Source organism: Fusarium pseudograminearum, chromosome 4 (genome assembly GCF_000303195.2).
Source record: "Fusarium pseudograminearum CS3096 chromosome 4, whole genome shotgun sequence".
Lineage (NCBI taxonomy): Eukaryota > Fungi > Ascomycota > Sordariomycetes > Hypocreales > Nectriaceae > Fusarium > Fusarium pseudograminearum.
Window position 1 is genome coordinate 6,367,069 of NC_031954.1, and position 26,138 is coordinate 6,393,206.

The 26,138-nt window shown below is 48.8% G+C and overlaps 8 protein-coding genes across 8 annotated transcripts, besides 1 other annotated feature; 4 read left to right on the forward strand and 4 right to left on the reverse strand.

Annotated features, from left to right (window-relative positions):
* Window positions 1–405: 405 nt before the first annotated feature.
* Window positions 406–1,694, forward strand: FPSE_10736 (uncharacterized protein; the record flags this gene model as incomplete). Its single annotated transcript, XM_009263853.1, has 2 exons — window positions 406–622; window positions 685–1,694. The coding sequence occupies 2 exons, from the start codon at window positions 406–408 to the stop codon at window positions 1,692–1,694; spliced, it is 1,227 nt and encodes a 408-aa protein (XP_009262128.1).
* Window positions 1,695–1,968: 274 nt separating this feature from the next.
* Window positions 1,969–2,429, reverse strand: FPSE_10737 (uncharacterized protein; the record flags this gene model as incomplete). Its single annotated transcript, XM_009263854.1, has 2 exons — window positions 1,969–2,059; window positions 2,170–2,429. The coding sequence occupies 2 exons, from the start codon at window positions 2,427–2,429 to the stop codon at window positions 1,969–1,971; spliced, it is 351 nt and encodes a 116-aa protein (XP_009262129.1).
* Window positions 2,430–3,670: 1,241 nt separating this feature from the next.
* On the forward strand, window positions 3,671–6,838 carry FPSE_10738 (uncharacterized protein; the record flags this gene model as incomplete). Its single annotated transcript, XM_009263855.1, has 6 exons — window positions 3,671–4,468; window positions 4,521–5,753; window positions 5,800–6,013; window positions 6,073–6,452; window positions 6,504–6,721; window positions 6,769–6,838. 6 exons carry the CDS (start codon window positions 3,671–3,673, stop codon window positions 6,836–6,838), a joined length of 2,913 nt encoding a protein of 970 aa, XP_009262130.1.
* A 49-nt stretch (window positions 6,839–6,887) lies between these two features.
* FPSE_10739 (uncharacterized protein) lies at window positions 6,888–11,456 on the reverse strand (the record flags this gene model as incomplete). The annotated part of the gene is made up of 3 exons (XM_009263856.1): window positions 6,888–10,124; window positions 10,173–10,265; window positions 10,320–11,456. The coding sequence occupies 3 exons, from the start codon at window positions 11,454–11,456 to the stop codon at window positions 6,888–6,890; spliced, it is 4,467 nt and encodes a 1,488-aa protein (XP_009262131.1).
* A 1,235-nt stretch (window positions 11,457–12,691) lies between these two features.
* FPSE_10740 (uncharacterized protein) lies at window positions 12,692–13,991 on the forward strand (the record flags this gene model as incomplete). Its single annotated transcript, XM_009263857.1, has 2 exons — window positions 12,692–13,919; window positions 13,972–13,991. 2 exons carry the CDS (start codon window positions 12,692–12,694, stop codon window positions 13,989–13,991), a joined length of 1,248 nt encoding a protein of 415 aa, XP_009262132.1.
* A 149-nt stretch (window positions 13,992–14,140) lies between these two features.
* FPSE_10741 (uncharacterized protein) lies at window positions 14,141–17,158 on the reverse strand (the record flags this gene model as incomplete). The annotated part of the gene is made up of 2 exons (XM_009263858.1): window positions 14,141–16,203; window positions 16,249–17,158. The coding sequence occupies 2 exons, from the start codon at window positions 17,156–17,158 to the stop codon at window positions 14,141–14,143; spliced, it is 2,973 nt and encodes a 990-aa protein (XP_009262133.1).
* Window positions 17,159–21,678: 4,520 nt separating this feature from the next.
* Window positions 21,679–24,115, forward strand: FPSE_10742 (uncharacterized protein; the record flags this gene model as incomplete). Its single annotated transcript, XM_009263859.1, has 10 exons — window positions 21,679–21,945; window positions 22,073–22,117; window positions 22,298–22,306; window positions 22,591–22,676; window positions 22,710–22,731; window positions 22,766–22,795; window positions 22,932–22,940; window positions 23,097–23,265; window positions 23,552–23,574; window positions 23,633–24,115. The coding sequence occupies 10 exons, from the start codon at window positions 21,679–21,681 to the stop codon at window positions 24,113–24,115; spliced, it is 1,143 nt and encodes a 380-aa protein (XP_009262134.1).
* Window positions 24,013–24,036: a microsatellite.
* Window positions 24,116–24,989: 874 nt separating the features above from the next.
* On the reverse strand, window positions 24,990–25,677 carry FPSE_10743 (uncharacterized protein; the record flags this gene model as incomplete). The annotated part of the gene is made up of 4 exons (XM_009263860.1): window positions 24,990–25,290; window positions 25,345–25,440; window positions 25,570–25,585; window positions 25,641–25,677. 4 exons carry the CDS (start codon window positions 25,675–25,677, stop codon window positions 24,990–24,992), a joined length of 450 nt encoding a protein of 149 aa, XP_009262135.1.
* Between the last annotated feature and the right edge of the window lie 461 nt (window positions 25,678–26,138).

Sequence of the window (26,138 nt, forward strand, 5' to 3'; positions counted from 1 at the left end):
CCCCCCCCCCCCCCCCCTGTCGTCGCTAAGCTGATGGGGCTCTTGAAGCGCTGCGTTTACGGAAGCTTAAGTGACTTATAGGAGGACTCATGCGTACGGCCCGAGACGGCTGACAACGCCTGGAAACGGCTGTCACTGAAAAGTACCTCGGGCGCACTTTGTAGCGAACCTCTAGAGTTGGTCGATTTCCAATTCATTGGCATCATCGAGCTCCGATATATCTCCGATCGTAGACAACCTAATGCTGCTAGGCCTAGTACTTAAGTTGATATCCCACCTCGTCTGGACCCTCTAGAATATCGCACCTCATTTTCAAATATTCTGTCCTTTGGTCTTTGTTTGGCTTCAGCATCTTCTTGCACTATCCCAGCCTTTTACTGCCAATTGATTTCTGAAAGTGCACCAATGATGAGACCTATGCTTGCTCGCTCCGCTCTACGGAGTGCTCGCTTGTCGAGCTTCAGACCGTTGTGCCAGGCGCAACGCTTCAGCATCAAGGCTGAGGCCGCCTCGTCCGCACAGCACATGGGCCTAGATGCTTCAAAAGTCACCGTTCAGAAGACGGGGGAGCCCAAAGGTCTCAGCAAGCCCGAGGCCTTGGTGTTTGGAAAGGAGTTCACAGGTAAATATCATCCCCTATCCGCCACGGAATTGCGCTGGTTACACTTGCTAAAAATTTGACAGACCACATGCTTGCGATCGAATGGAATCAGGACGAAGGATGGCTGGAGCCCAAAATCACACCCTACCAGAACCTCTCTCTCGACCCTGCGACATGTGTCTTCCACTACGCCTTTGAGTGCTTCGAGGGCATGAAGGCCTACAAGGACAAGAACGGCAAAGTGCGACTCTTCCGACCCGACATGAACATGGCTCGACTCAACAAATCGGCTGCTCGTATCGCACTTCCTACTTTCGAGCCCGCTGAGTTCGCCCAGCTCATCTCCAAGCTCGTCAACCTTGACTCTCGCTTCATTCCCGACAAGCGCGGATACTCACTCTACCTCCGCCCTACCATGATCGGAACCCAAAAGACACTCGGCGTTGGCCCTCCTGGATCTGCTCTTCTTTACTGCATTGCCTCGCCCGTTGGCCCTTACTACCCTACCGGCTTCAAGGCCATTTCTCTCGAGGCCACTGACTATGCTGTCCGTGCTTGGCCCGGTGGTGTTGGTGACAAGAAGCTGGGTGCCAACTATGCGCCCTGTATCCTTCCTCAGCTCCAGGCCGCCAGCCGTGGTTTCCAACAGAACCTCTGGTTATTTGGCGAGGAAGAGTTCGTTACCGAGGTCGGCACCATGAACATGTTTGTCGCTCTCAAGAACAAGGAGACTGGCCAGAAGGAGCTCATCACCGCTCCCCTCGATGGCACTATCCTTGAGGGTGTCACCCGTGACTCTGTCCTGGCTCTTGCTCGCGAGCGCCTTATTCCTCAGGGCTGGAAGATCACCGAGCGCAAGTACACCATGAAGGAGCTTGCTGAGGCTGCGGATGAGGGTCGTCTGCTCGAGGCCTTCGGTACCGGAACAGCTGCCATTGTCAGCCCTGTCCGATCCATCTCATGGAAGGGAAGGCTCGTTGACTGCGGTCTGTCTGAGGTCGAAGAGTCTGGCGAGATTGCTCTTCAGATGAAGGACTGGATCGAAGCCATCCAGTATGGTGACGAGGAGCACGAGTGGAGCTACACTATCTAAGGTGATGATTATGTGTATGGCGTTATATAGCGGCTGGGGATAGATAAATCGGAATCAAAATAATTACGCTCACAAGAAAAGAAACATCAAATATTTGCTTTGCCACAATTGCTTGTTAAGGCTCACAATCAGCGATGCTAAAGAAAGTCCGAGGTTATGTCACAGACCCGTTTTAGACGGCAGAACCCCAGTACATCTAGCAATACCATTCTTCAAATGCAAATAACATGTACAATTGACCAACTTTCACTCTTTGTATGTCAAAATCTTCGGCTTAGTTCTTCTTGCCCTGCTTGGATGGGTCGGGCAGAACTCCCTCCTCCTCTAACCTTCTTCGTGCCTCCTCGAGGGCCCAGGTAGAAACACTGTGTGACTGTTAGCACGATCCTTGTAACACACCCCGGCTGGAATTTCGCTCTTGAGAGATTGTGACTCTTCAATTGCGGTTTATATCCTCGGAGCGCAAATCACTCACGTAGTATCAGGCTTGAAGGCGAGCGCTACAGCGGTGGCGGCAAGACTTCCGAGAAGGATATAGGTAGGCCACTCCCAGCCCTCGGGCTCAGGCTTCTCGCCAGGCTTGACACCCCAAAGCCAGCCGGTAGGAGGATCGAATTGGTGCGAGCCACCACCTCCTTGTCGTCGGGCGGACACGGAGAAGCCTCTGGAGGAGAGGGGCTGTCGAAGGCAGCGTGCGGCGCGCAGGGGCGCGACAGCAGCGCGGATGAGGGCCATGATTTATCGTCGAGTTATAGGGTGAGGTTGAGCGATGGGATGGCGGGCGGTAGTTCAATGGCCGAGTGACGTTGTTGAGCTTGACGCTGGCTTGTTTGCTCTGAACGGATTCGTACAGCACCTAGATAGACTAATTGCTGAAGTCCGATTTGATAGGCTCACGTGACACGAGTCACTATCCCTGTTTGATCAGTCTTCTCATCAACGGACAAATGGAGGAATGATAACTCAACATATTCAATCATTGCTAAATTCATCATGGATTTTATCTTTATTTATTGTAGTTGAGCATGCATTGTTTTTATTCTCAGGTAGCAGTTCAATTGAGGGTCAATTGGTGAGAACATCATACTTACCTACAACCTATACATCCATCCCACTCTGCCTTATAATATTACCAAAATATTGAATGATCTAGAAGAAGAAAACCGCGAAAGACATGCGAAGATAATGTGCTGTTTTATTTCCGTCTTTTTGGATCACAATCTTAACGTTGCATTGATTAACTTTGGCTGTTCCTTGGCAATAGTGATGCACGTCCTTGACTTCCATCGTTGATGCCCAAAACAAGGGATGTTCCGCTTGAGTTGTTTCCTACATCATACGAGAACGACTCAATTCATTATTCAAATCGTTTTCTTGTTTTGATCTTTTTTTGGCATCATTGCTGCAAGCGTGTTCATATTCACATTCTCATGTCTTTCCCATATATATTCGGGTTTCACAACACCTAATAATCAGAATCCCTACCGAAATCAGGCATTCATGGAATCGCCAAGACGCGTATAAATCAACAACATTCATTCATAGCTTCAGCTGGCTGAGCTATATATCGTTGACTACTATCACTGAATGCATATATCTGGGAACTATCCGTACGCGAAGACACTCAATGTACGACTCTGACGAGACAATCACTGCGACCAAGATGAAGAATAGCTGTTAAGACTCGTTCAGAAATCATCAACATGGAACGAGACAAACAACCTCCCCCGATCACGGGATTTCATTCTGATGACAGTCAAACAACTGCCGAATCACCCGTGGTTGGTGATCCAAGTCTAAACCCGAGCGGGCTAGACGTAACATTAGACCACCAACCAAGATTACATCCCTTGTCCAGTCAAGGACGATATCAAGACCAATATCAATATCAGGACCAAGATCAAGACAATGATCAAGACCAAGTTTACCTCACTCGGCCAAGCTTCGGTTCTAGGAGATCCTCAACTTACAGCATCATGCAGATCGACGAGATAATTTCGGATGACCGCATTAATATGGAGACATATGGCGTCCAAGAGCTTCGCGATGGCTTCTTTGATGCGCTCTTCTTGACGCCAAAGCCATTAGACCCTGACTTGGTTGCTGAAATCGCCAAGGCAACTCTGCCAAAGGCATTCGACAAGAGCCATCCCTTGTCTGCGAAGCATTTTCTACCAAGGCAGCTTCATGAGTTAATATCAGTCGCACACAGAGTTGCAACCACAAGAGCTGGCATTGAACTTATAAAGTCGTTTCTAGCCTTCTTTATTGTGTATATACTCTGTCTTGCTCAGCCAGTCCACAACTGGCTCGGTCGATATGACTATATCATGGCCGTGTCTGTCATTATCAACCATCCAGGCCGTAGCTTTGGTTCGCAACTGGATGGCGCGGTATTGACGATTATCGGCACCGCCGTTGGCCTGGGCTGGGGCGCTGTTGGTCTCTTGCTATCCGTATCAACTAGTGATGCTCGTGAGGGTTATGGATGGATCCTGGCGGCCTTTTCTATCGTTCTTTTTGCTAGCATCGCATTCCTGCGTGCGTTTCTTATTCGTCTCTACCAGCCTACTCTCTGCGCAGGCATAGCTCTCACTTTTACAACACTAGCCGAGACACAAAGTGGTGAAATCAAATGGCAGAAGTTTTGGAACTATGCAATTCCTTGGGCCTTGGGACAAGCTGTTGCTTTGGCTGTTAATTGCCTCGTTTTCCCTGACGCTGGTAACCATTCTTTGGCAATTGCTCTCGATAAGTCGTTCAAAACTATGCAAGTAAGTACCATCTGCCTTCCTTTCATGGCCATTTGCTAATATCTCGTTATAGGAATCCCTCGTCATCCCTCGCCCCAGGGATATAAGAGCAAAGAGACGCCTAGCAAAAGCGTTTATGGAGGTGTCTCTCGCATATAGAGACATGCGGATTGACCTTACAATCACCCGTTTTCGCCCAATGGATGTCCGGGAGTTGCGTAATGCGGTGCAAGGTGTGGTTAGAGCTCTTCTCTCCATGAAAACAGACACGGATCTCTTTGAGGAGTTGGATAGCCCCGTCGGTATCACTGTTGCGGACGGTTTGGGGGGTGAAATACCTTACGAGGACTCCGGACGCAAAATAGCCCAGGCTCTCTCAAGCCCTACCAAGGAAGTCATGGCTTGTATGACGGAGGCTGTAAGCAGATGCCATGCTGCGTTGATGGACTTGACCGGCTGGCGCAAAGGAATCGGCCCCTCTGCAGATATCTCCTCGGACATTGTCCCTATTCAACTGCGTATGAAAGAAGCCCTTGAAGCCTTTGACGACGCAGAAGCAAGACTCCTGGCATCCAATGACAGACCCGATACGTATGAAGAACATGGGCAGGCTGTAGAGCTGTTTGTCTTTGCAAGACACGCCCGTGAGACAGCAGCAACTGTCGTTCATCTCATGACTCATGTTCATGATATGCAGTTTCACTCCAACCACACACGCATCAATCTCCCAACTTACCCCCCTGCCAAAGCCTTGTACAGAACGAACGCCCAGGTCAGGCACGACCGTGGCGGTGTTACGGCTGGTATGTACAAGGCGACGTTTAAAGAGATTAGGAACCTCATCAGCTTGACGAATGCGAACGAGGGGCGTCCACATAATCTCAATTTCCGCTCACTTACTGAAGGAAAGAATGACGATATTACCTTTGATGTACCCGGCAAGAAGAAGCTACGTTATAGGGTGTGGCTAGTCCTTCGCCGATTACAGGACATCGAAAGCAAATACGCATTGAAGGTTGCCCTCCTAATTTTAGTTCTGGCTCTTCCTGGATGGTTGGGCACCGAAACGGGATGGTGGAATGCTCACGAGGCATGGTGGGCTGCTTGTTTAGGCTGGATCACAATGCATCCGCGTGTGGGTGGCAATGTTCAGGACTTCTTTACTCGTGCTTCCATAGCTATCCTCGGCGCCGTATGGAGTGGTGCAGCTCACGCCGCTAGTCGTGGGAACCCATATGTATTGGCTGTGTTTGCTGCTATCTACATGATTCCCATGATGTATCGCTTTACACAGAGCAAGCACCCGGTACGTTGGTTCTATCCCTTTGAGAGTTCTGCTAACAAAACCCCAGCGATCCGGTCTTATTGGCTGCCTTTCATTCACCGTCATATCTCTCAGTTTGCGAAACCATGCGGCCGACGCATCTGTAACATTATTAGGAGTCCATAAGGGCGTCGCCTTCTTAGTCGGAACCATAGCACCCATCATAGTAAACTGGATGCTGTGGCCCTTTGTTGCCAGACACGAACTCCGAGGGGCACTGTCTTCGATGATATATTACATGAGTATAATGTACAGAAGTGAGTATCTTTCCCCTTTTCAACTAACTCTGCTGATCATCAAGATGTCGTTGCAAACTACGTCTACTTTGACGAAGGAAAGGATCCAACTCCTGAAGATATAAGGAGGTCCGAGATGCTTGAAAGTCGAATGCGCGAGGGTTTTGTTAGAATCCGACAGCTCCTCGTCATGACACGCCACGAAATTCGTCTTCGCGGCCCCTTTGATCCTGTTCCTTACTCATGTCTTGCCGCTTCCTGTGAGCGCTTTTTTGAGTATCTTATCGCTGTCCGGCAGTCTGCTCTCTTCTACAACCCAAATTACATCCGCGATAACCCCGTTGCTGCCGAGATGCTTTTCACGTACCGGCGAGATGCAGTCGCCGCCATTCTCAGCAATTTGTACACACTCTCTGGTGCTCTGAAGCATCAAAAGAAAGTCCCTGTGAGTAGTTTCGCGCGCACTGTTGATAGCATTAGCTAACGAGTATCTCAGCACTACCTTCCGAGTGCCGCTGCAGCAAGAAAGAAACTCCTCCACAGGACTGTCGAGGTCGCCAAAGAGATGGAAGAGAAGGCGGAATACCGAGAACTCGAGAGGCAAAAGACATGGAGCGACATATACAGCTACTCATACAATGAGAGTCTTACAGGCTGCGTTGCCCAATTAGAAGAACTGGAACAGTTTACAAAACTTATAATGGGAGAGAAACGGTAAGTCAAGTTCCTATACCTTCATGATCACTGCTAACAAGAAACAGGTTCGAGGGCAAGAAGCACTTGGATTATTATGATGAAGATGCTGATGTATTGCCTGAGCGGCTTAATTGATTCTATCTTAACTGTATCCTATTCATGCCATGCCATGACAGCCCGGTAATCAAACGTATGCGCCATCAGTCATGTCGTTTAAAATATCCCTTGTGATGAGTTTGCCCTTTAATAACGCCTTGTCGCTAATCCTGGCCCTTTTTGGTGAATGTCTCCTATTCTCCTTTCCAACGGCTTTCCTCTTTGGTGACTTTGTCTTTTGCGTAGCACCCGCGGTCGTAATTTGTGTGCCAAAGTCCTCAAAATAATGATTCTCCAAAGCATTTGCAGGCATTTCATAAATCCAATTTCGATCCTCCATTAGAGAGATGAATTGGCTCAGCATGCTGTCACTGCCGCTACCCTTGAGCGTCGATTTGCTTCCCACGACGAGCAGCTTCGTCTTTGCTCGTGTGAAAGCCACATTAATTCGTCTCCAATCCTTCAATAAGTCTCCAATATTACAAGCTTCATTGCTTCGTACCAGACTAAGGACTATAACTTCCTTGTCCCGACCTTGAAAACGGTCTGTTGTATGCATCTCTACCCCAGAGAATGCTTTGAGCTTGTCTTTCAGCATAAATAGCTGCGCTCGATAATGTGTCATAACACCAATCTCTGTGTCCGGAATTCCAATCGTCAACAAACTTTCAACAAGCTGGGAGACGATGCGAACTTCAGCCGAGTTGACGATACGTTTTCCCTGGGCTTCTTCGCGTACAGGTGGCTGGATGGTATCGGTGTTAATGAAACGCACCCGAGCTTCACTGTCAAGGAGGTCATATAGCCAGCATCGGTTGGGGCCAGGCGCGGGACAGAACGATCTAGGCGTTGCCGCGTGAATGGTTGATGCATCGTAGTGCCGCTGCATCAGAGCGTCCATGCGCGGGATGTGAAGCTTCTTCTTTTTGAGTTGTTCTGTGCCGCACCGAAGCTTGCCTTCGTAGATCAACGTGTTGCTAAGAGCCATGATGTCTTCGCACATACGATACTGGTGTTCCAGGTTGACGACCGACTCGGGATGAGTGTCAGATAAGAGCTTGAACAGGCTGACATCAAGACCGCCCTCACGCGCCTCTTCGTTCCTCACCACGGGGGGCAATTGGTTGTGATCGCCAACGAGGACAAAGGTACGAGCCATCCTTATGGGGCCAGCGCAAATGGGAAGGGTAATCTGAGAGGCCTCGTCCACAATGCAGTAGTCGAATGTCCGCTCATGGAAGACGGGGTGGTTGATACCGAGACATGTCGTAGCAACAATCGGCGTTCCGTGCCAGGCTTCCTTGATTTCTTCAAACGACTTCATCGGATGGCCGGCAAGAGTAGCAAACTCCTGAACTTGAGGGTGCACCTTGGCGGGGGCACCAAGACGAAGAATAGGTATCTTGTCCGACTTGAGTTTAAGCAGAATGTTGTCGACGGCCGTGTGAGTGTGTGAAGTAAGAAGTACACTCTTCCCTTGGGACGTCAGAGCCTGAATGATGTGAGCAATGGTTGTTGTTTTTCCAGTGCCCGGCATTCCAAGAACAAGTGCGTAGTCCTGAGCACTCATGACCTTCTCGATGGCTCGACGCTGGTCAACATTGAGGTTATCTCGATCCGACACGGTGTACTGAGTTGGAGCTGCCTTGAATCTGGGACCCTCCAGGTCAACTATGAGTCGTCGAATTTGTCTCGCCCCGAAAACGTCGTCTGCCATCATCTGCACGAGATTGTTTCGGACAGTTGCCATTCCATTGCTAAACTCGTCCTGGTCGAGTCGGTATCTGATAGGGGCCTCTTTAATCTTACCCGTACTTTCATCCTGGGTTGCACCCTCATGGGCGACGTCCATAATACTGGCAAAGACCTGATTGTCGACCTCATCAAACCCAGGTTGTCGAATTCGAGCATTGTGAAGACGTCTGTCAACCGCGACACTAATTCGCTGTCTCTTAACTGCTGTAACGTAGCCAATGGCCAAGGCAAAGTGGCCATCCTCGTCAGAAACCACAATCGGCTCTCCCACCGTCAGCTCAGACTCGAGAAACGAAAACCCGGCTATCGGGTTTCGTTTGATAAAGGTATAGTGATAACGATTGATCTTGGGGTTGTCCGTGTCGACTGACGCTGATCCCTCTTCAATAATAACATCGGCAAAGCACCGTGACTTCTTTTCACGCTCAACGCTAGTCATCGTCCACAGTTCTCTCTTGGTTTTCTGGCTCTCCTTTTCTTCCTTGGTAAGTAAGTTCTCCCATTTAATAAAAAACTGTTGATGATGGGGAGTTAAGTGTTTGACGAGCTCGTCGAATTTCTCATTCATTCCACTTGACTCGCCGTCGCCGTCATCGGCCAGTCGGTGGTAGATGAAGCATGATGTCTTTGCGTAGCATTTGCCACACATATGCTTACTCTTGAGCATCGGCGGCAACTGAACGCTTCGCTCACGGACGTAGCATGCCAGCTGGTTTCGTTGCATAATCATATGTCGGAGCTCATGTCGAATTGCAGGGATGCGCATTGTTTTTGACGTTTCCATGTAGTAGAGAATGCCATACGCGATCTCAATGTCGTATCGATCTGATAAGAGCAGTGTGTAGAGTGCTGTCTGTGCCATATGGTTGCTGTTTGCGTGCTTGCCAGTTTTTACCTCAAATGGCACAGTCAAGGTGCGAACATTCTTTCCATCTTGCATCGCAACTTCAACGGTTGCATCGATATTGCCCTTCAGCCCGTACATCGGAGACCAGACATGTTCCTCAACGTCTAGAAGCTTGGTAACAGCCATGTTGGCCTTCTTTCCGTTCCGGTCTTCCACAACTGCATCATGTTTGGCTTGCGAAGAGACGAAGGAGCCAGCCCAGTAGCTCAGCTCGGTCATCTTCGACTGTAAGTGCTCCCTGGCCGACGGTATGCCGACTTTGATGGTGTAAAGATCTTCGACATGCTTTTCTGTGATCCGCTCAATGACGCTGCAAAGGAATGGCAAATCCCACTGGTTAGCAAGAAGTGCCTCCTGAAATATTTCGTGTAGCATAGTTCCATAAATAAGTGGTGGTGTTGGTGGGCTTGTAGCCTTGACTCGATCTTGAAGCACGGCGCGGCGCATGCATCCAAAAGAATCAGCAACTACAGTGGCGGATATAAGTTGATCGGGATGTAAAATGAGAAGGTTCTGCGCATCGTCGACAACGCATTGGCCTCTTGCAGTAAAGTCGCCTATAACATGGACATAGGCATCTGCATGAGCCGGCGTATCAAACCACGACCCCCTTAAATGAACTGTCTTGATGTGTTTCGAGTTGTCAGCCTGGATGAGAAGGATCTAAAGTCTTAATTAGTGATGCTCGAATACAGCCGCCGACTGTCCTACCTTTTCTGGCCGTGCGTTTCCGTACTGATCCGTGTGTTCGTCCTCTAAAACATTCGTAACCAGGTATCGTTGAATTGTTTTCGGTTTCCGGCTCTACCTGTCACTTAGCATATGGTCGGCGATACTGTCCTAGGTTGTGCGACGTACGTCTCCAGAGCAATTTTGGGCTGCTTGCGTTGCTGCCAGTTCCACGGCTTCGAAATCAAAGTCCTCTTCAAAGGCATCGCCGAAATCCTCGTCCAGATCGACAGTTTTAGTTGTTGTGGGGGCTTGGGGCACCTGTTGCGAATCGGTTGTTATGAGGTCTTCTGCTTCGTTAAAGATGTCATCATCGAAGTCCTCAAATTCGTCCATTTTATCGTCGAACTCGTCCGGTAGTGTGTTTTTAGGTGTCTTAGGCCGAGGTTCCATTTCCGATTGGGTCGCGGTGATGCTCGCTTCCAATTGTAGCATGGTGTCATCGTCAACCTCATCATCAAAGTCATCACCCCCGTAGTCCGAGGAAACAGCAGGCCCCGTGACCTTGATCGGGGTCGGCGATCGAGCTTGCCTCTGCGCACGGGCTTGCATAGGTGGCGGCGGTATTTGAGGTTGAGGTCTAGGTTGGGGTTTCAGCTGGACTGGAGAGCCACTACTAGTAGCGCATACCCGTCTCTTAGGAGATGGAGATTCTGGTGTATCTTGGGTCTCCTCGGTCTGTCCGTTGATGCTACTAGTCACCGTGTCGAGCAATGCCGTTACCATTGAAGATTTCGAAGCCTCCAGCTCTTCCTTCTCACTGCTCAGTCGACTTCCTGAACCTGAAGTCGATCTTTCAATTCTTCTCCTCTTGGGCCAGTTCAACCCACAACTGATCGCTCGTCGCAGACTAGCTTCACCGGCCGCTGGTTTATTCGGCCTTGGCGAAGAAGATACTATTAGTTGCGCCAGTGTTGGATTTGCTAGTCCGAGGGTGTCTGCAGTATCGGTTCCATTCAGGGAGTATCGATCCCAGAGCTCTAACGTTGGGTCTGCGTGTGGCGACTTGAGAGCCTGTGCGAGCTTTTTGACGTTGACTGAAGGTGTATTTGGCTTTTCCGCAATGGGCGACGACACGGGCGACGAGCTTCTGGCGCGTTTCCTTCCTTTACGAGTCAACATGGGAGACAGTGCGTTCAAATAAAGATTGTCCTGTCTGTTGTCCCAAAGTAGTCGCTCGTTTGGCGAAGCAGTCTCATCATCAGCGCCTTCCCCCTTCTCCATTAGGTCTCGCCAAGTCAATCGGGTGGCAGGTGTGGTCGTCATATCGTCCGTAGCTCGGTTTTTTGTTGTGTTTTGTTCATTCTCCACGTCCTCTGGCACAGATTCGCCGGGTTTGGGGTGATATTGAAATCTATTAAGTTTATTCTTGGTGACCTCAGACACTGGCTGGAGAGGACGCGCCCTGGGCCCGGGCCCAGGCACGGGGTTGCTCCTGGATCGCTGCCATGGAGAGCGCTACAACGGGCAGGTATTAGCTACTAAGTAGGTATCTATGGCCGAATGGTCAGTTTTGTTACGTACCTTATTTCGGCCCACCTGATCTGAATGTTGAAAAGTCATCATGCGGAGCTTGAAAATGTGAGGTTTCAATCTCGTCAAGCACGATGATAGTGGGACATTTGGTCGGGACGCGTTTAATGACCTGACAGGTAGGTAGGTAGTAGTGGGTAACAGAAACCTTGACCCCCTAAGTCTTAGGGTACAGAAATAAATAGCCTAAAGAGTATGATCTAAGCGGCATAAGATGACCTAATAATTTCATTCCTTATGCTTTTAGCGGGCATTTTTTCTGGAACCCTGAGACCTGAACGCGTCGCGATCGCGGTTGTTGTTGCCAAATCACGTGCTCTAGCTGCAAGAATGCAGGTAGCTCCTTACCCCAGCTAAACCCAGCACAGGGACTAGCTAAAGAAAGCTATGGACTCCAGTTACCTAGCGGGAGGAAGGGGTCTACGTCACGATGGCTACAGAATAGAGACAGCATTTTCTTGCCTCTTGTTGATTTTTTAAATTTAACTTTGACCTCTTTATGTATTAGATATAAGCTTTTAAGAAGGAACAGATTAGTAGACAGCTAGACTGTCTTTATGCTGTTATATCTGTCAATTGACTGTTCCTTTCGAAATCTGCTGTCTACTAAGATCGATCCTTCCCAAGAGAGTGTATTTATTATGTCGAAATTTACCTCTGTTCCAGAACCTCCTTCACTCGGGTAGGTAGGTAGGTACTGGGTAGCAGAAAAGTTGACCTCTTAAATTAACTCTTAGTGTATATAAATAAATAGCCTAAAAGCTATAGTCTAAGTAGCATAAGCTGACCTACTAATTTCGTCTCTTATTCCCAGCGGCCATTTTTTCTGATACCCTGAGGTCCACATCCACATAGTACTAAGCACAGCATGTGCGTCACCATTTTTAGCAGGGCCCGCCAATTCCGTCCCGCATTCGACGATCTTTCACTGACATTGAATTGTCAATTCGCAACATCCACCCAGGATAATGGCGATGAACCCTCAACCCAATGGCCCTGGGCCGGCCCAATCGAAAGAACAGTACAAAAACTCCATGGACGAATGGCGCCAAGCTGTAATCTCCCAGCGCAATCAATATGTACCCCGCGTAAAAGAGCAGGTCACTCGATCGTTTCACGACTACTCTCCTCCACTGTACGCCTCAATCATCGGATATCGTCGCGATTGGAACCTCCTGGTTGCAACTTCGCGAGTCTCTGGCTTTGCTGCTACACTCGGCCGAGATCTTGAGGACGAAGAAGTAAAGACTATCGCCGAATACACCCTCGACAACATCCATACCAACGCCAGTTTGAAATGGTTCAGCATTGCACTCGCTGGATACATGACCTATCGTGGACGCCGCACATGGCAATTCCCCTTTTATAAGCCTAAGCTTGGTGGCAGATTCAACCCCAATGAGGCTACCAGCATATTCACCAACAAGAAGATCAAGGGCCCCTATCCTCGGTTTACATGGCACACGCTGCGGTTCACTGCCTACGTTGGCGTCACGATGCTCATGGTTGAGCCCGCCTTTCGAGCTGTCAATTTTATCAGGTCTGAAACTGCCATGTCCCACGACCCAAGGTTAAAACAGTTCACCAAAGATGCAAACCAGCGTATTGAGCAGGTCATGTCAAATCCTAGCATTTCAAAGACTGCTTTCACAGGCAAAGACCCCCATCGAGGTGGAGAGGAGGATCCTTGGGCCAGTGACGATTCAAACAACGCCAGCTCGGAAAGCAAGTATCAGTCATATCAGTCATATCAATCTGCTCCCATGCAATCCTGGGACAAGGCCCATGCCTCCAGCACTACGCAACAGAATCAGCAGCCACACAATGATGATTGGAGTGTCATAGACGATGATGATGATGCATCGCCCGTCGCTGCAACTTCTCGTAGACAGCCAGTCTCTGCTCCTTCAGGCTCTGCATGGGACCGCGTTCGACAACAGTCCTCACAGGGTGGTCCTCGACAGCAGCAGCAATCTGATCACCAGTCTCGGTCTTGGGCAGCCCGTTCTCAAACTGAATCACAGCCGCAGTCGCAGTCTGGTTGGGGCAGTCAGGATGCTGGTAGCTCCGCTGACAGCTTTTCCTTTAGTAAATCGGACGAGGAAAGGGCCGTTGCCAAGGAACAAGCACAGAATGAATTTGATCGGCTGCTCGAAAGAGAAAGAGGTGGTGTAGACCAAAAGAACCCTTGGGGACGTAAGTAGAGCAAGTGATGTGTATTGAACTGTGTATTCGTGTATGAACTTAGGACAGTCGTATATTGTATAATATAAACTAGGTACTACTAGCACTGTCACTTTATACGATTTTATTTTGACTAAAGAACTCAAGACAAGTTTCCAGTTTGTGGTTATTGCCGGCCAAGCCGTCTACGATGTGCCTATATCCTACTAAGATCGATTACTATCATCTTTCGTTTACTGCTTGACTTCATCAGACACTCCAACAGGTTCAACTACATCACCACCCTCCTTCTTATCCACAGTTGTCTCCAAGATAGTCTCGCCAGCGGTGTTCGCAACAAGACTCTTCTCCACCTGGACGGGCTCTTGCTCATGCTGAGGTTCCTGATCTGGCACCTCCTGAGCGGGTGCTTCCTGGGCAGGCTCCGGAGAGGGTTCGACGGCGGGCTGCTGCGCAGGGAGTGTGGGCTCGGCCTCCTGAGGAAGTTTTCCAGCGACAGGCTCAGGGTCTCTGTGCACTGGAACAGATTCTGACTCAGGCTCGCCGCGGATTTCTGGCTTGGGCTCCAAGTTGGGTTCCGACTTGGGCAGCGCTTCTTGAGGTGCTGCAGGTGCATCGACTGTCTCCTCCTTCTTTTTCTCAACTGGCTCTTCCTTTGAGGCAGGCTCAGGCTCAGGTACAGACACAGGTTCAGGTGCCGAGACAGACTCAGGTACGGACTCGATTACAGGCTCAGACACGGGCTCGGTTGTAGGCTCAGCCACAGGCTCAGAAATAGGAGTTTGCTCGCCAGAAACGGACAAAGAGCCTTCAGGACTGATGGACCAGAAAGTCTGGGGAATGGAGAATGTTAATGAGGGTGCTGTAGGTTGGGCAGGGGCGGTTGTAGCAACGGCAGCCGGGCTTCTTGCCGGAGCTCGGCGCTGTGGACCACGGGCTCGGCCCTTGCGAGCATCCGAGAGCGGAACCTTCTCCTTCTCTTGCGTTAAATCCTCCTCGGCCTTGGGTTCCTCCTTTTTAGGTGGAACATGAGGTCCCAACTTCAAACGCTTGTTCAGATCACTCATGAAGCCTGCCTGGAGGGCAGCAATCTTGCTACCAGCAGGTCTGCTAGGGACAGGGGGCTTCTGCTTGGTCTCGACCGAATCTCCTGAAGAAGACTTGGTGGGTCTGGGAGGGATGCTAGGTTTTGGCTTTTCTGAGACAGGAGGCTTCGACTTGGCATCATCGTTTGCGACCCTGGACTTGGGTCGCTCGGGAATCGAAGGACGGTCTGGAGATGCTTTTCTGACCGGTCTTTCGGGGATAGCAGGCTTGCTCTGCTCCTTAGGCTCTTCCTTAGGCTCGTCTTTTGTCTCAACCTGAGGCTGAGGAGAATCAACGGTAGTTTCATAAAGCTGACTCTCCGGTGCATCTTCCCAAATATCTCGACTAGGGAATCGCTGGCCGATAGAAGGCCTCTTATTGTCGTTGAGGAAGGAATCCGATTCCTTTGATTCGTACCAGATAGACTTGTCATGGCTCTTTGGAGGCTGGACATCTACAGGACCGTTGGCTTCTTGCTCTGCAAGCTCTTCTTGTCTCTGGGCAAAGAGATGAGCAGGGGTCTTGGGACGGTCCATAGCGGATGGTCGTCGTCGGGACTCCCCCTCCTCCTCTGCTGGCTCTGCCTGCCCAGTTGGGTCTGGAGTCGAAACCTCTACTGTGTAGTGCACGCTCTCTGGTGCGTCCTCCCAAATGTCCTTGCTGGGGAAATGGTGTCTGGCCTTGTTACCGGGTGCTGGCTTCTGGGCATCCTTGTTGCCATCCTCGGGGAAGAGTGGCTCATATTCCTCGACATCATCCAGAGAAGTGGGAGCAAACTCTTGAGAGTCGTTGTTCTTGTAGATACTGGTAGGTCTGCTCTTGGGTCGGTTGGTTCTGCTCAGGGGGCGGCTGAGAGGCTCATCCAAGTCGCCGCTGTCACGACGATCATGAACAGGGTTAACAGCAGGTCGCTGGCTGTAAGAATGGTCGTCGTTCTTGACCTCGTCCTCGGCCAAAATGGGCGCAGTGTACTTGTGCTCCTCATCCACATCAGCATCGCCGTCTCCATATGACCGATACTCAGGGTGCTTGGGGTCATCAACATGCACTGTGTGTTCACCCTCGGGGCTGATAATCTCCGACTTGAATGAAATAGGCTGAACCTTGCCTTCACTGGTAGAGGCAGGGCGGGGTGAAAGGCGGGAGGTGTACTCTTCAGTGGCTTGGAAACCAACCTCGTCGGTGGGTGTAGATTGGTAGCCCGATGCGCCTGCGATTGTTAGTTATTGCTTTATCGAGTAGATATGGTACTTACTCAGCCCCGCGCCACGAGATCGTGTGTCTCTGACCAGCTTGTTAAGGTCGTCCTTGCTCATGGCAAAGTCATTCTGACGATCATGCAGAGGGGTCTGATGTTCCCTCTTAAGGACCTCAGGGTGCTTCTCGTAGTATTCCTTATCAAGCTTATCTTGGGGAGTAACACCATGGCCGTGAAGGCCGTAACTACCTGGGGGTCCACCACGAGAGCTGTGCTTGCGGTGGTGGTGCTTCTTATATTCCTCTGAACCAGGACCAGGCGAAGGAGCCTGGACATCGCCCAGATGAGGGTTCATAGGCACACGTTGGCCAATTTCGGGGATACCGTGATCATCATCGACCTCTTGGCGGCCATCACTAACTGAAACGTTGGTGCTTGACTGCTTTGTGGCTTGGGTAGATCCGGGGCGACCAATGCCGAATTGTGCTGCCTTATCGGAGTCGGTACGGGTGACAGCTTGCACACGCTGCTTGGCGCTTTGAGCTGGCAGAGAAGGCTTAGGAGCATGGAGCTTGAGGTCCTCAGCGATGGTACGTGTCTGTTCAGGTGAGGCAGCTTCTTCCTGTGCTGGGGCCTGAACCTCTTCGGGCTTGATCTCATGGGTCACAGCGCTGTACTCAGCACCCTCCTGGCCAATGGAAGGCATGGAGACGCTGGTAGGGCGCTTGATTGGCTCCTGTTGAGCATCGCCGGGGTTGAATCGGGCAGAAATAGGGCTCTTTTTGGGAATGCCCTCGTTGAAAGGCGAAGGAGCGAAACGAGCAGGGTTGGGAGATATTGAGCGGTCGGATCGTTTCGAAGGACGAGGCGGGATCTTGGGGACGTCGGCAGCGGACTCGTTGTTGTCCTGGCCTTTAGCCGGACGAGGCGGGATAACGGGAGGTTGTTGCATGGCGGCGGCGGTCATTGCTGATGTTTAGAAGCTCGGGGGAGAGCGAGAGATAAATATTGCAGAAACAAAATAAGAGAGGTAGTCTAGTTGCTTGCGTGTAAGACGATGGATGGCTGCGTAATGGGACCTAGAGCAACCAGCAATGGGTCAGGACTAAGCGATTAGTATGAAGATCAAAGGATAAGTGCGGAACCAAAGCAATTGGAGAGCATAGCATGGACTTTGGGGCGCCTTTAGCGACAGGGGGAAAGACTGGTATTTAAAGACTTTTTGTAGTCGGTCTCCAAAGTAGACCAAACCAAACCCGCTTCTGTCGCATCAGATCCCATCCATGTGCTTGTGTGCCTGTGCCTGAACCGGTTACAAGTTCTGGCAGTACAGTACAGTGTGGACGGTGCTGAAAGTTGCAGCTGCCCCTGTTGCTTATCGGATCCACGATTCACAGGCTTGATGTGGCGCCTGGAAATGGATCGGATCCGTTGCTATCAGAGGCATTGGAAAATGCCCGCTATGGCGCAGCCAGAGTTGCGCCCGTCGCACACCGATACGATTTTGATCTTTTGTTCAGGGACAGAAACTTACCAATGGGAGAGCCGTGATTGGTATATAGTTGTCGGTATTAGTTAGAGGAAGAAATCAACGGCAATGACGAATCTAGCAGGAGTTTTAAAAACAGATAAGAGAAGCTACTGGACAGCAATGAGGATCCGATGAGTTGATGGCCTATTTATATATTTACCTACCTACTCGCCCGACTCTGGCATCATCAATACGGAACAAAATTGAGCATGTCCAGGTGACATATGTCGTTGGGAGAAAGGACCCAGTCGAGTCCAGTGCCACCGGGAACTGGTGACTTTGTCCCGTCGTCACTAGAGATGTGAAAACAGGGATAGGATAAAGGCGCCAAGTAAGACGGTGTGGGACTTTACAGATCAATACTGTGACTAGATGATGGAGTTGAAGAGACCGTGGGATGTTTTACCAGTGCTTTCAGATGATGAACTTGTTGCGAAGCTCAAGATCCGAGTTTCAGCTATTTATTGTCAGTCCTAATTATACTCGGACACGAATTGAGCACTTCTCATGACCTCAACCCATTGTCGATCTATGTCGTGAAGCTTACCTCGAAGCTGCCAAACAAAGCATTTTCGTCACTTGCAGGAGACTTGGCTACAGTGCACCCCGCATCCAATGATGCCACAGTCCCTGAACGGAAACAGTCTTTGCTCAGCTCAATTCCTTGAGTTCCATGAGTCTATGATTATTTGTGTCCATCCAATTCAGTCACAGTGAAACCTGAGACGCGCGGTGCAACAACAATCAATGTTGGAGCTATTCCTGTCTTTCAGGATGTTTTAATTGCTGTCAATGAGCGTTCAGCCTAATAAATAACAGCACAAAATTACCTACAGAGTAGCTACCGGTACTTCGGTACTCAGCACTCAACACTTTGCTGCCGCCAACCCGCCATCGTTCATCATGGCGGGGAACTCGTGCAGCATCTTCCCCACCAACCGATCCATGGTCGATGGTTTACTAGACCCGGTTATGCTCGTTATCAGTTGCTATTTGTGTCGTCCACAAGAGGTCGAGGGATGACGCTTACTCGACAGCATTCTACTGGACAATACGGTGAGTAAACTTGTTGACGGTCGTCTGACCAGCTAAAAAGAACTATCAACAAAACATGCATTGCAAGTGAAAACGCTGTCGGTATACGTCCATGAATAAGTACATCGGTCCGGGAAGCTCCAAATTAAACAACAATGTCTCTTGTGACTAGCAATACAGTCTCGACTCGGCCAAGGTCAAGCCCAACGACGATCTCAGAACCCTGAAGATTCTAGACTTTCAAGAGTCTCGCGGTGGATATCTGTACGGAGCTACAAATAAGACGTCTTTCAAACTTTGTCTTTCTCTGGGCATCTGACAATCACGATCTTCCAGTCGAATCACATCCCGTCTGTCACATCCACTCACCACTGAATTTTTCCGTTGCTTTCCTAAAGAGGTTCGCTCTGACGCCATGTTTCTGCACCTACTGAACCTCCAGTTCCCCGAGAATTTGGACCAGGACCGGTCCGGTTACCCTAGACAGTCGACAAATTCGCACATAATCCAGCCAACGGACAAAAGGACTGTTCCTTGTGAGCAAACAAAGATGATTCCCATTTAAGTAATGAGTCTATTTCTCCTGGCAGTAGGATTTGTATCAGCGTTGTCAAACATCAAGATGAAGTGTATTCTCTCGAGCAATATCTTGAAGCTTAAGATGATCTTAGAGTCTAAGACTAAATCCTTTAAAGGCGACCTTAAAATAGTGTAAAAACACCCGAATCATTTTGCCCTTCAGATAGGTACCCAGTGTCAAGCTTTCTCTGGATTAGACGCACCCACTGGAGTTTCCGTCTGTTGTACAAGGGAAGGCCTCGAATCTGTATGATACCCACGTCATGAACTGTTCATCGCTACCCAAACGCCCGCCTCACCTCTACTCTGTATCTAGAACTTGTTACTTTACTTCGCCCTTGATCTAGCACTAGGTAGTTCCGCCAACTGTGATGTATGGGGACTGTAGTTGGGGGCGTGGGTTAGTATGTATTTCGAGGAATACAGCTTCTTAGCACCCTCTTATGCAAAGAAACAAATGATGTACGATGCTGCGACTAAACAGTGCGAGTTCTGATACACAAGACAATGAGAAGTAGTAATGAGTTTAAGGTGAACGCATTAATACTTTATAAGAAGATGGCAGTCAAATGCATGTAAAATTGCCACACTTACACTACTTATAGATTGACTATTTCTTTCTATTGATGAGACTTAAGCCATCTTTAGAATAACAATTATATATTTACCTTCTGATATTAGGCTATCGGTTAGGAATCATTAAGGAACTAGTTGCGATGATAATTGATATGGAGACGGTACCGATCATAGCAGTCTTATCATGGGTTGCATGTTGACCCTACCCCGTTTGATGCCGCCGAGACCTCTTTCAACGATACATAAGAGACTCTTGATCGCGAGTTGAAGTTTGATATTCAACAGAACGAAGCACAGAAGAAACGTAATAGCAAGTCAGAGATTGCGATTCCAGAGACCGAGTGTCTAGACTTCTAACACAAACAACCTTACAATAGCTATATTGCAAGTAACTAAGGTTGGAAAGGCCATTCAATAAGCCAAAGCTCAAAAAGACATATCAAATTGCCAATTACTTCAGTGGTACTATCGCTAATGGCATGTAGTGAACTCCAGCATCCAACAAGCGCTGCTGGAGAGCTCAGGGAACCATCACTGCCCATGTCAATCCCAGTTACCTGCAAATAGGTACAATAAGGAGGCAAGTTGACAACACATTTGGTATTCCGAAATGTTTGTTGGTGTCTAGTCCGGCTTGTGGTTAGATCTAGTTCTTCTCGTTCCAACTCCAAACAGTAGTGCCCCTTTGTTGTTCAATAATTAGCATATGGGTATAGCAGCAGCTTACGCCAGTTCGATTCAACCTCTTCTCTAACTTTTCACTCTGCCATGTTTCTTCGGAGTTATGCATAGAAACCCCGTCGAACTCGTGTTCAGGGCAAACCATTATTTCGTGACTTCAGTGCCACAGCGAAGACGCCCAAACGTCGGATACAATCTTATGAGACTGGCTAGTCAGCAAGTAGAGCCAAAGATGGCATTGAAAATAACGATCAGCGATAGCTCAAGTGTGTTATACTTCGGTCACAAAATGCTTGACACTACTTGCCTCGTTGATACAATGATTTAATCACTTTATGCCGTCTTGGACTATTTGTCTTCTATATCCTAAGCTTGGGTCTATCATTCTCCGCCGTTCCATAGGCTGTTTGGTAGAACGTTATAGGCGGTGTCTACTGGCCGACCTCTACCATTAAACTGGTTCTTGACCCAGTATTCATTGCCTGGTCCGTTGCTCAGCAGTTTCGCTTACACCGTCCACGTCACCAAGTTCATCAGAAACGAACCCGTAATGGTAGCAGCACAGACAGTAGCCCATTGGATATCAAACATCTGGTGGATGTGTTGAACATTGCGGGTGATTGTGAAAATGTGGCTGGTCTTAATGGGCTGGCCGAATTTATAATATCGAGCGCCGATGTAAAACTCCTGGACAAGTTGAATAATATTTCTCAGCATAAGCATGCTGGTTGCTTCTCTTCATAAAATGCCACATTTAAGACCCGAATTTGTTCACTTATGCGATAGATGTTGAAGTTATGGACGTCATTTTTAGCCTTTTCCTCTTGTTAGATGAGGAAGAAGAGAGACCATGACCTCGTTGTAATGTTCTGTTAACTTTACTGCAATACTACTGAGGCCACTACTCTTTATTTATTTCCAAAGATTGATATTATACGCCAGAAATTGATTAATTCAAATGATGTATGCACTCTTGAGTTGACTGACATCCTCTGTCCGCGTTTGCAACTGCTTGGTCTCTGGTAAAGTCTCCCACGAAGAGTCTTGGGACAATCACCATAAGAAGTGGACTCCCTACAGTCAGCATGAATCGCGATCTTTCTGACACCAGAAATATTCAGACTAAACTACTGTTCGAGCACCATATGCATGATAATAAAGCGGCCGTGGCCCTGATAATGTTAGACGAGCGTGATCACCTTAGCTACCTAGTGAGGGAGTTACACCACAATTGGGAACGACAGGACATGGATTTCTCACCGACAGGGATCTCGAACCGGGGAATCAGCGTGGAAGTCTTCCTTCTTGGGCCGTCATGGTTCTGGGATCATAGAAAGTTTCAGAGACGTGAGGTTTGATGTGTCAGTAAGAGATACCACAGGTAGGTAAACATAGGATGGAGATATGCAGTAGACATTCCTGAGCACCATTAGCTACCAAGGTCTCGTAGTATAGCAAGATAACATAACCAGTTGGAAGTTTGTTGGTGAGCTTGGTATTGTATGGCACCAGGATACTCTGCAGGTGTGTGGTATGAGTGGAGGGGCGTGTATTTTAGAATAAACGGCGTGGGGTGAGCTATCGAGTGAGTGAGTGGGTATCAAGAGAAGAACCACTAAGCTTTAGGATAAGAAAAGAATAAACACTGGAGCCTAAGGGCCATATCTAAAATTGTATAAATGGTTAAATTATATCATCTCTTAGCTAGTTAGGGTATGCACAACTCTTCTGATATCCCCGAGTTGTCTGTGGCAAAGGACCAAATGGTTACTTCAGGGTCCTGTTGCCAGGTCCATAAATGCGACGATCCATAAACAGGGCTGCATGCAAACCGCTGCAGGTACCCGAGACAGGCCTAGTTCCGTCCTGGTGCTCTGCGTATATTACCTTCGAACCTACTGACCCAGATATTTCTAAAGTGGCCAGCAGACCGAAGAAGATATAAGTACCTAACTATAAGGCAAAGTTTAGATAACAAAGGATTATTGTGCAGGTAGTATATTCTTAGAGCAGCTCATGAGAATCGTACTGCAAGGGTAGTCCATGGCCAATCAGGCAAACATGTCATACCATTCGTTAGACAGTAAGTACATAGTAGTATAGAACATGTGCATAGTAGGAGCAATGAAGACTACCAGGTAGCACCTAGGTACTTACTACCTACTTCGGCAGATAAGTACGTGGAATAGGAAGCTCTACTCGGTATGTGATGTCCCTAAAGCTGTATCTGGGATGGCGATGGAAAAAAAACCCCTTTGTCTATTGCTACATATATTAGCAACATGCACCTACCACTTCGTTCTTTAGAGTCTAGCGAAGTTCTATAGTGCGTTTCTAGAGTTGCCAGGTAGGTAGTTGATGGAGTCACATTCTGCTGTTATGATTTACCTGTGACTGCCACTGCCAGTGGCTGGCACCTTGGCTGGCAGCCGTTGGGTTAATAGCCTTCATCTTCGATTCTGCCTGCCTTCCGTGAATCTATCCCGTCTGCCTGCTTGGGCAGGTACCTCTTGATTACGTGGCCCACAATTTCGAAATACAGAAACGACTTCATCACCGCTCACTCAACCGCAGCATCACCAAGCACACTCAAGCAGTCCGCGAGCGGCTTCAAACTCCTGGCCGGGCGGCCGCTGCAAAGGGAACAGCGAGACATAGCTATCTCGGCCTATGTGAGTGCTCTCTTCCAAAACGTTTGTGGTGAACAACGCTGATGATATTTGTTAGCCCTGCATCACCATCGACGAAGCCTGCGTCAAACGACAATGAGTACGATGCGAATACCGCAAAGGCTTTGGCAGGGTGCATGGTACTCACTATTGCTCTCCAAAAAGACGATGATGTTTACAAGACAGTCCACGACAACGTTCCAGCTCTTCTCTCCCTGAGAGTTGTCTGGTGAGAATGAAGCAAGAAGCATCACTCACGTCAACGAAACGTACCTGGTTACCGCAACAGCCGTGAAGCCAGAGTCGCTTGTCGTAAGTTTGATGTTTTCATATAAATTGGCATACGGTATACTTATTGCTGTTCTTGTAGGACTTGCCTTTCTTCCAAGATGACAAACCGTTACGCAAGCAGCATACTGGTGCCCTGCGACAACCCGAGGTCAAGGAATCACTTGATGCCGCCCGGGCTCGGATGCAGTCACAACTCACCCAAGGCAGCTCCATGCAACACCATTCCTTGCTTAGCTTCTTTTTCTTCTTTGGCGACAAGCCATCACTTAGTGTCATTCTTCTTCTTTTCTTCGGCGACCAGCCATCGAAATCCTTTATCTTCAACTCCTTCTTCTTCTTTCCCTTGGCGATCAGCCATCGAACTACTGCTGCCCTTCGACCCCTTCTTCTTTTTTTGGCGATCAGCCATCACACTTTCGTGTTCTTCATCTTCTTCTTCATTGGCGATAAGCCATCGAGTTCTTCTTCTTCTTCTTCTTCTTCATTGGCGATAAGCCATCATATTCTTCTTCTTGTTGTTGTCTCTATTGGATGGAGATGCCTGCGAAGCTGTGGTCATTAACGGCCCAGTGGAGGTACCAGAACGATATGCTGGCACCTTTACGTGGTGTTCTGGATGAGTAACAGAAGGCGTACTTTCTGTGAAACCAAGACCAGCATAAAGAGGAACAGAGCCGACGAGGGGATTGGAAACAGCCACATGATGTTACTTATAGGCTGAGGCATACCTACTATCATAGCATTCGAATCTTCATGACCTTCAGGCCAACCGTCAAAGAGCACTCGGGTTACAGACTTTGTAGCTAAATTCACACAATTTAAATTCAGCGGCAACTCGTGGCGGAAACCGTAAGATAAAAGCTTAGGATACATAAAATAAATAGATCAAGCGCAGGCGTAAGATGGCATAGAGTGACTGAACTAATTGGTCCCTTGGGCAAATAATTTCTAGGTTTCTGTGATTCCAAGGGCCTGGGCACAGTATTATGAGTATGATAAGAGCCTTCTGGTAACAATATTACTCGCTGCTGTGCCATATTCCAGGAGATTGGTCTAATTTCAAGCAAATATTATCAACACAGCAGCAAGAGACTGCCAAAAGTGCGGCGCATATAATCAATTTTAGAAACGTAACTCGAATAACACAGTCGTCGAAACTCGTACACTAAAAATAGCATCTCAATCAAAACATGAGCCGTTCCTCATCCCAGACGCCAAATCCAGCTGGGTATACAGGCCACTGCCTTTGGCAGGATCCTCACTCGTCGAGATAAGCGGATTTTTTTTACATCAGCATTCCTCCTCATCAGCGAGCTACTGAGAGCTCCGGCCACCACTGCATGCCAATTCTTCTTTATGGTGCTCGGTTGTAAAGAGTGATGTTGCTTTCAGGTTGCCGTCACTCAATCGACCAGGCATTTCGGCAGTTGATGCGTCTACACGATCATCTGCGCGACACCCTGACCACCCAGGGTCTTGCTGCCAACAAAGGCCTGTCCCTTGACACCAGCGAGGAGGTAGCACAGGGCTGTTAGCAGCAGGAAGACGGCGGCGGCAATCAAACTGCTTGAGCCGGCGACAATGCTGATGAACTGCAGAGCAGACATGACACCGTAGGCACCCGCGCGCATATAGTTGGTCGAAACCTTGCGAATGATCTCGTCGAACTTGGAAGAAGTTGGGCAGATTCGGAGGAGAAGAGGGACTTCAATAAACAAGATGACGAATGACGATGCGCTGTACATGGTCAGTTTGTGCATGTGGCATGACATGATGTAGAGAGAGCCTTACATGGCAAAAGCGCAAAAAATGATTCTAACAACATGGAACGAGAAGATGTTGGCGATTCCAACAGCAAGACAAATGATCATGGAAATAATTCCAAGCCTATACGCAAACAATATTAGTCTCTTGTGGCTGGCGCAGTTTGTTCGATATTGATCGAGTCGCAAAGAGGAGCTTGATAGCTGACGAGCTATGATTGAAGCTGTGTATAGCTGAGGATGGGTAGCTTACCATTGTCCGTAGATGCCTATATCATGATTAGTACTAGAAAATAACAGCGCAATGCGTTGAGAGCAACATACTGAAGTTGCGCGTCTGGAACTCTTCTTTGAGCGTCATATTGATAGCTTACGTCGAACGTTCGTATTCGGGATTCAGAAAGGCGAGGGAGATTGAGAATGAGAATCGATGCGGGATCGAATTGCCAGAGTGTGGTATCGCAAGCAGAAAGGTTGCGACAGAAGATGGACTCGGTAAGGTGGAGAGATTGATCGTGGGTTTCGTAGTGTTGTGTTGTGACGACGAAAGGTCTAGAAATGAAGAACGTAGCCTTTTAGCAAATGACGGACGGAATACGGATGGTAATGGTTGCTGAGGTGGTCCCCAGTTTTGATTGGGGCTGGTGCAAGGCTTGGCTCGTAGTTATGTCGACAAGCTAACCGGACAGGTGAGAGTGGATGTCGGACCCAACGTTGGCGGTTGGGGCAGTCGTATTTTTTGTACGGAGCAGCTGGAGGGGGGAAAGGGTCCCTGTAAGGAGGATGGACGGTGCGCTATTGAGCAGTCAATGTGAGACGTTG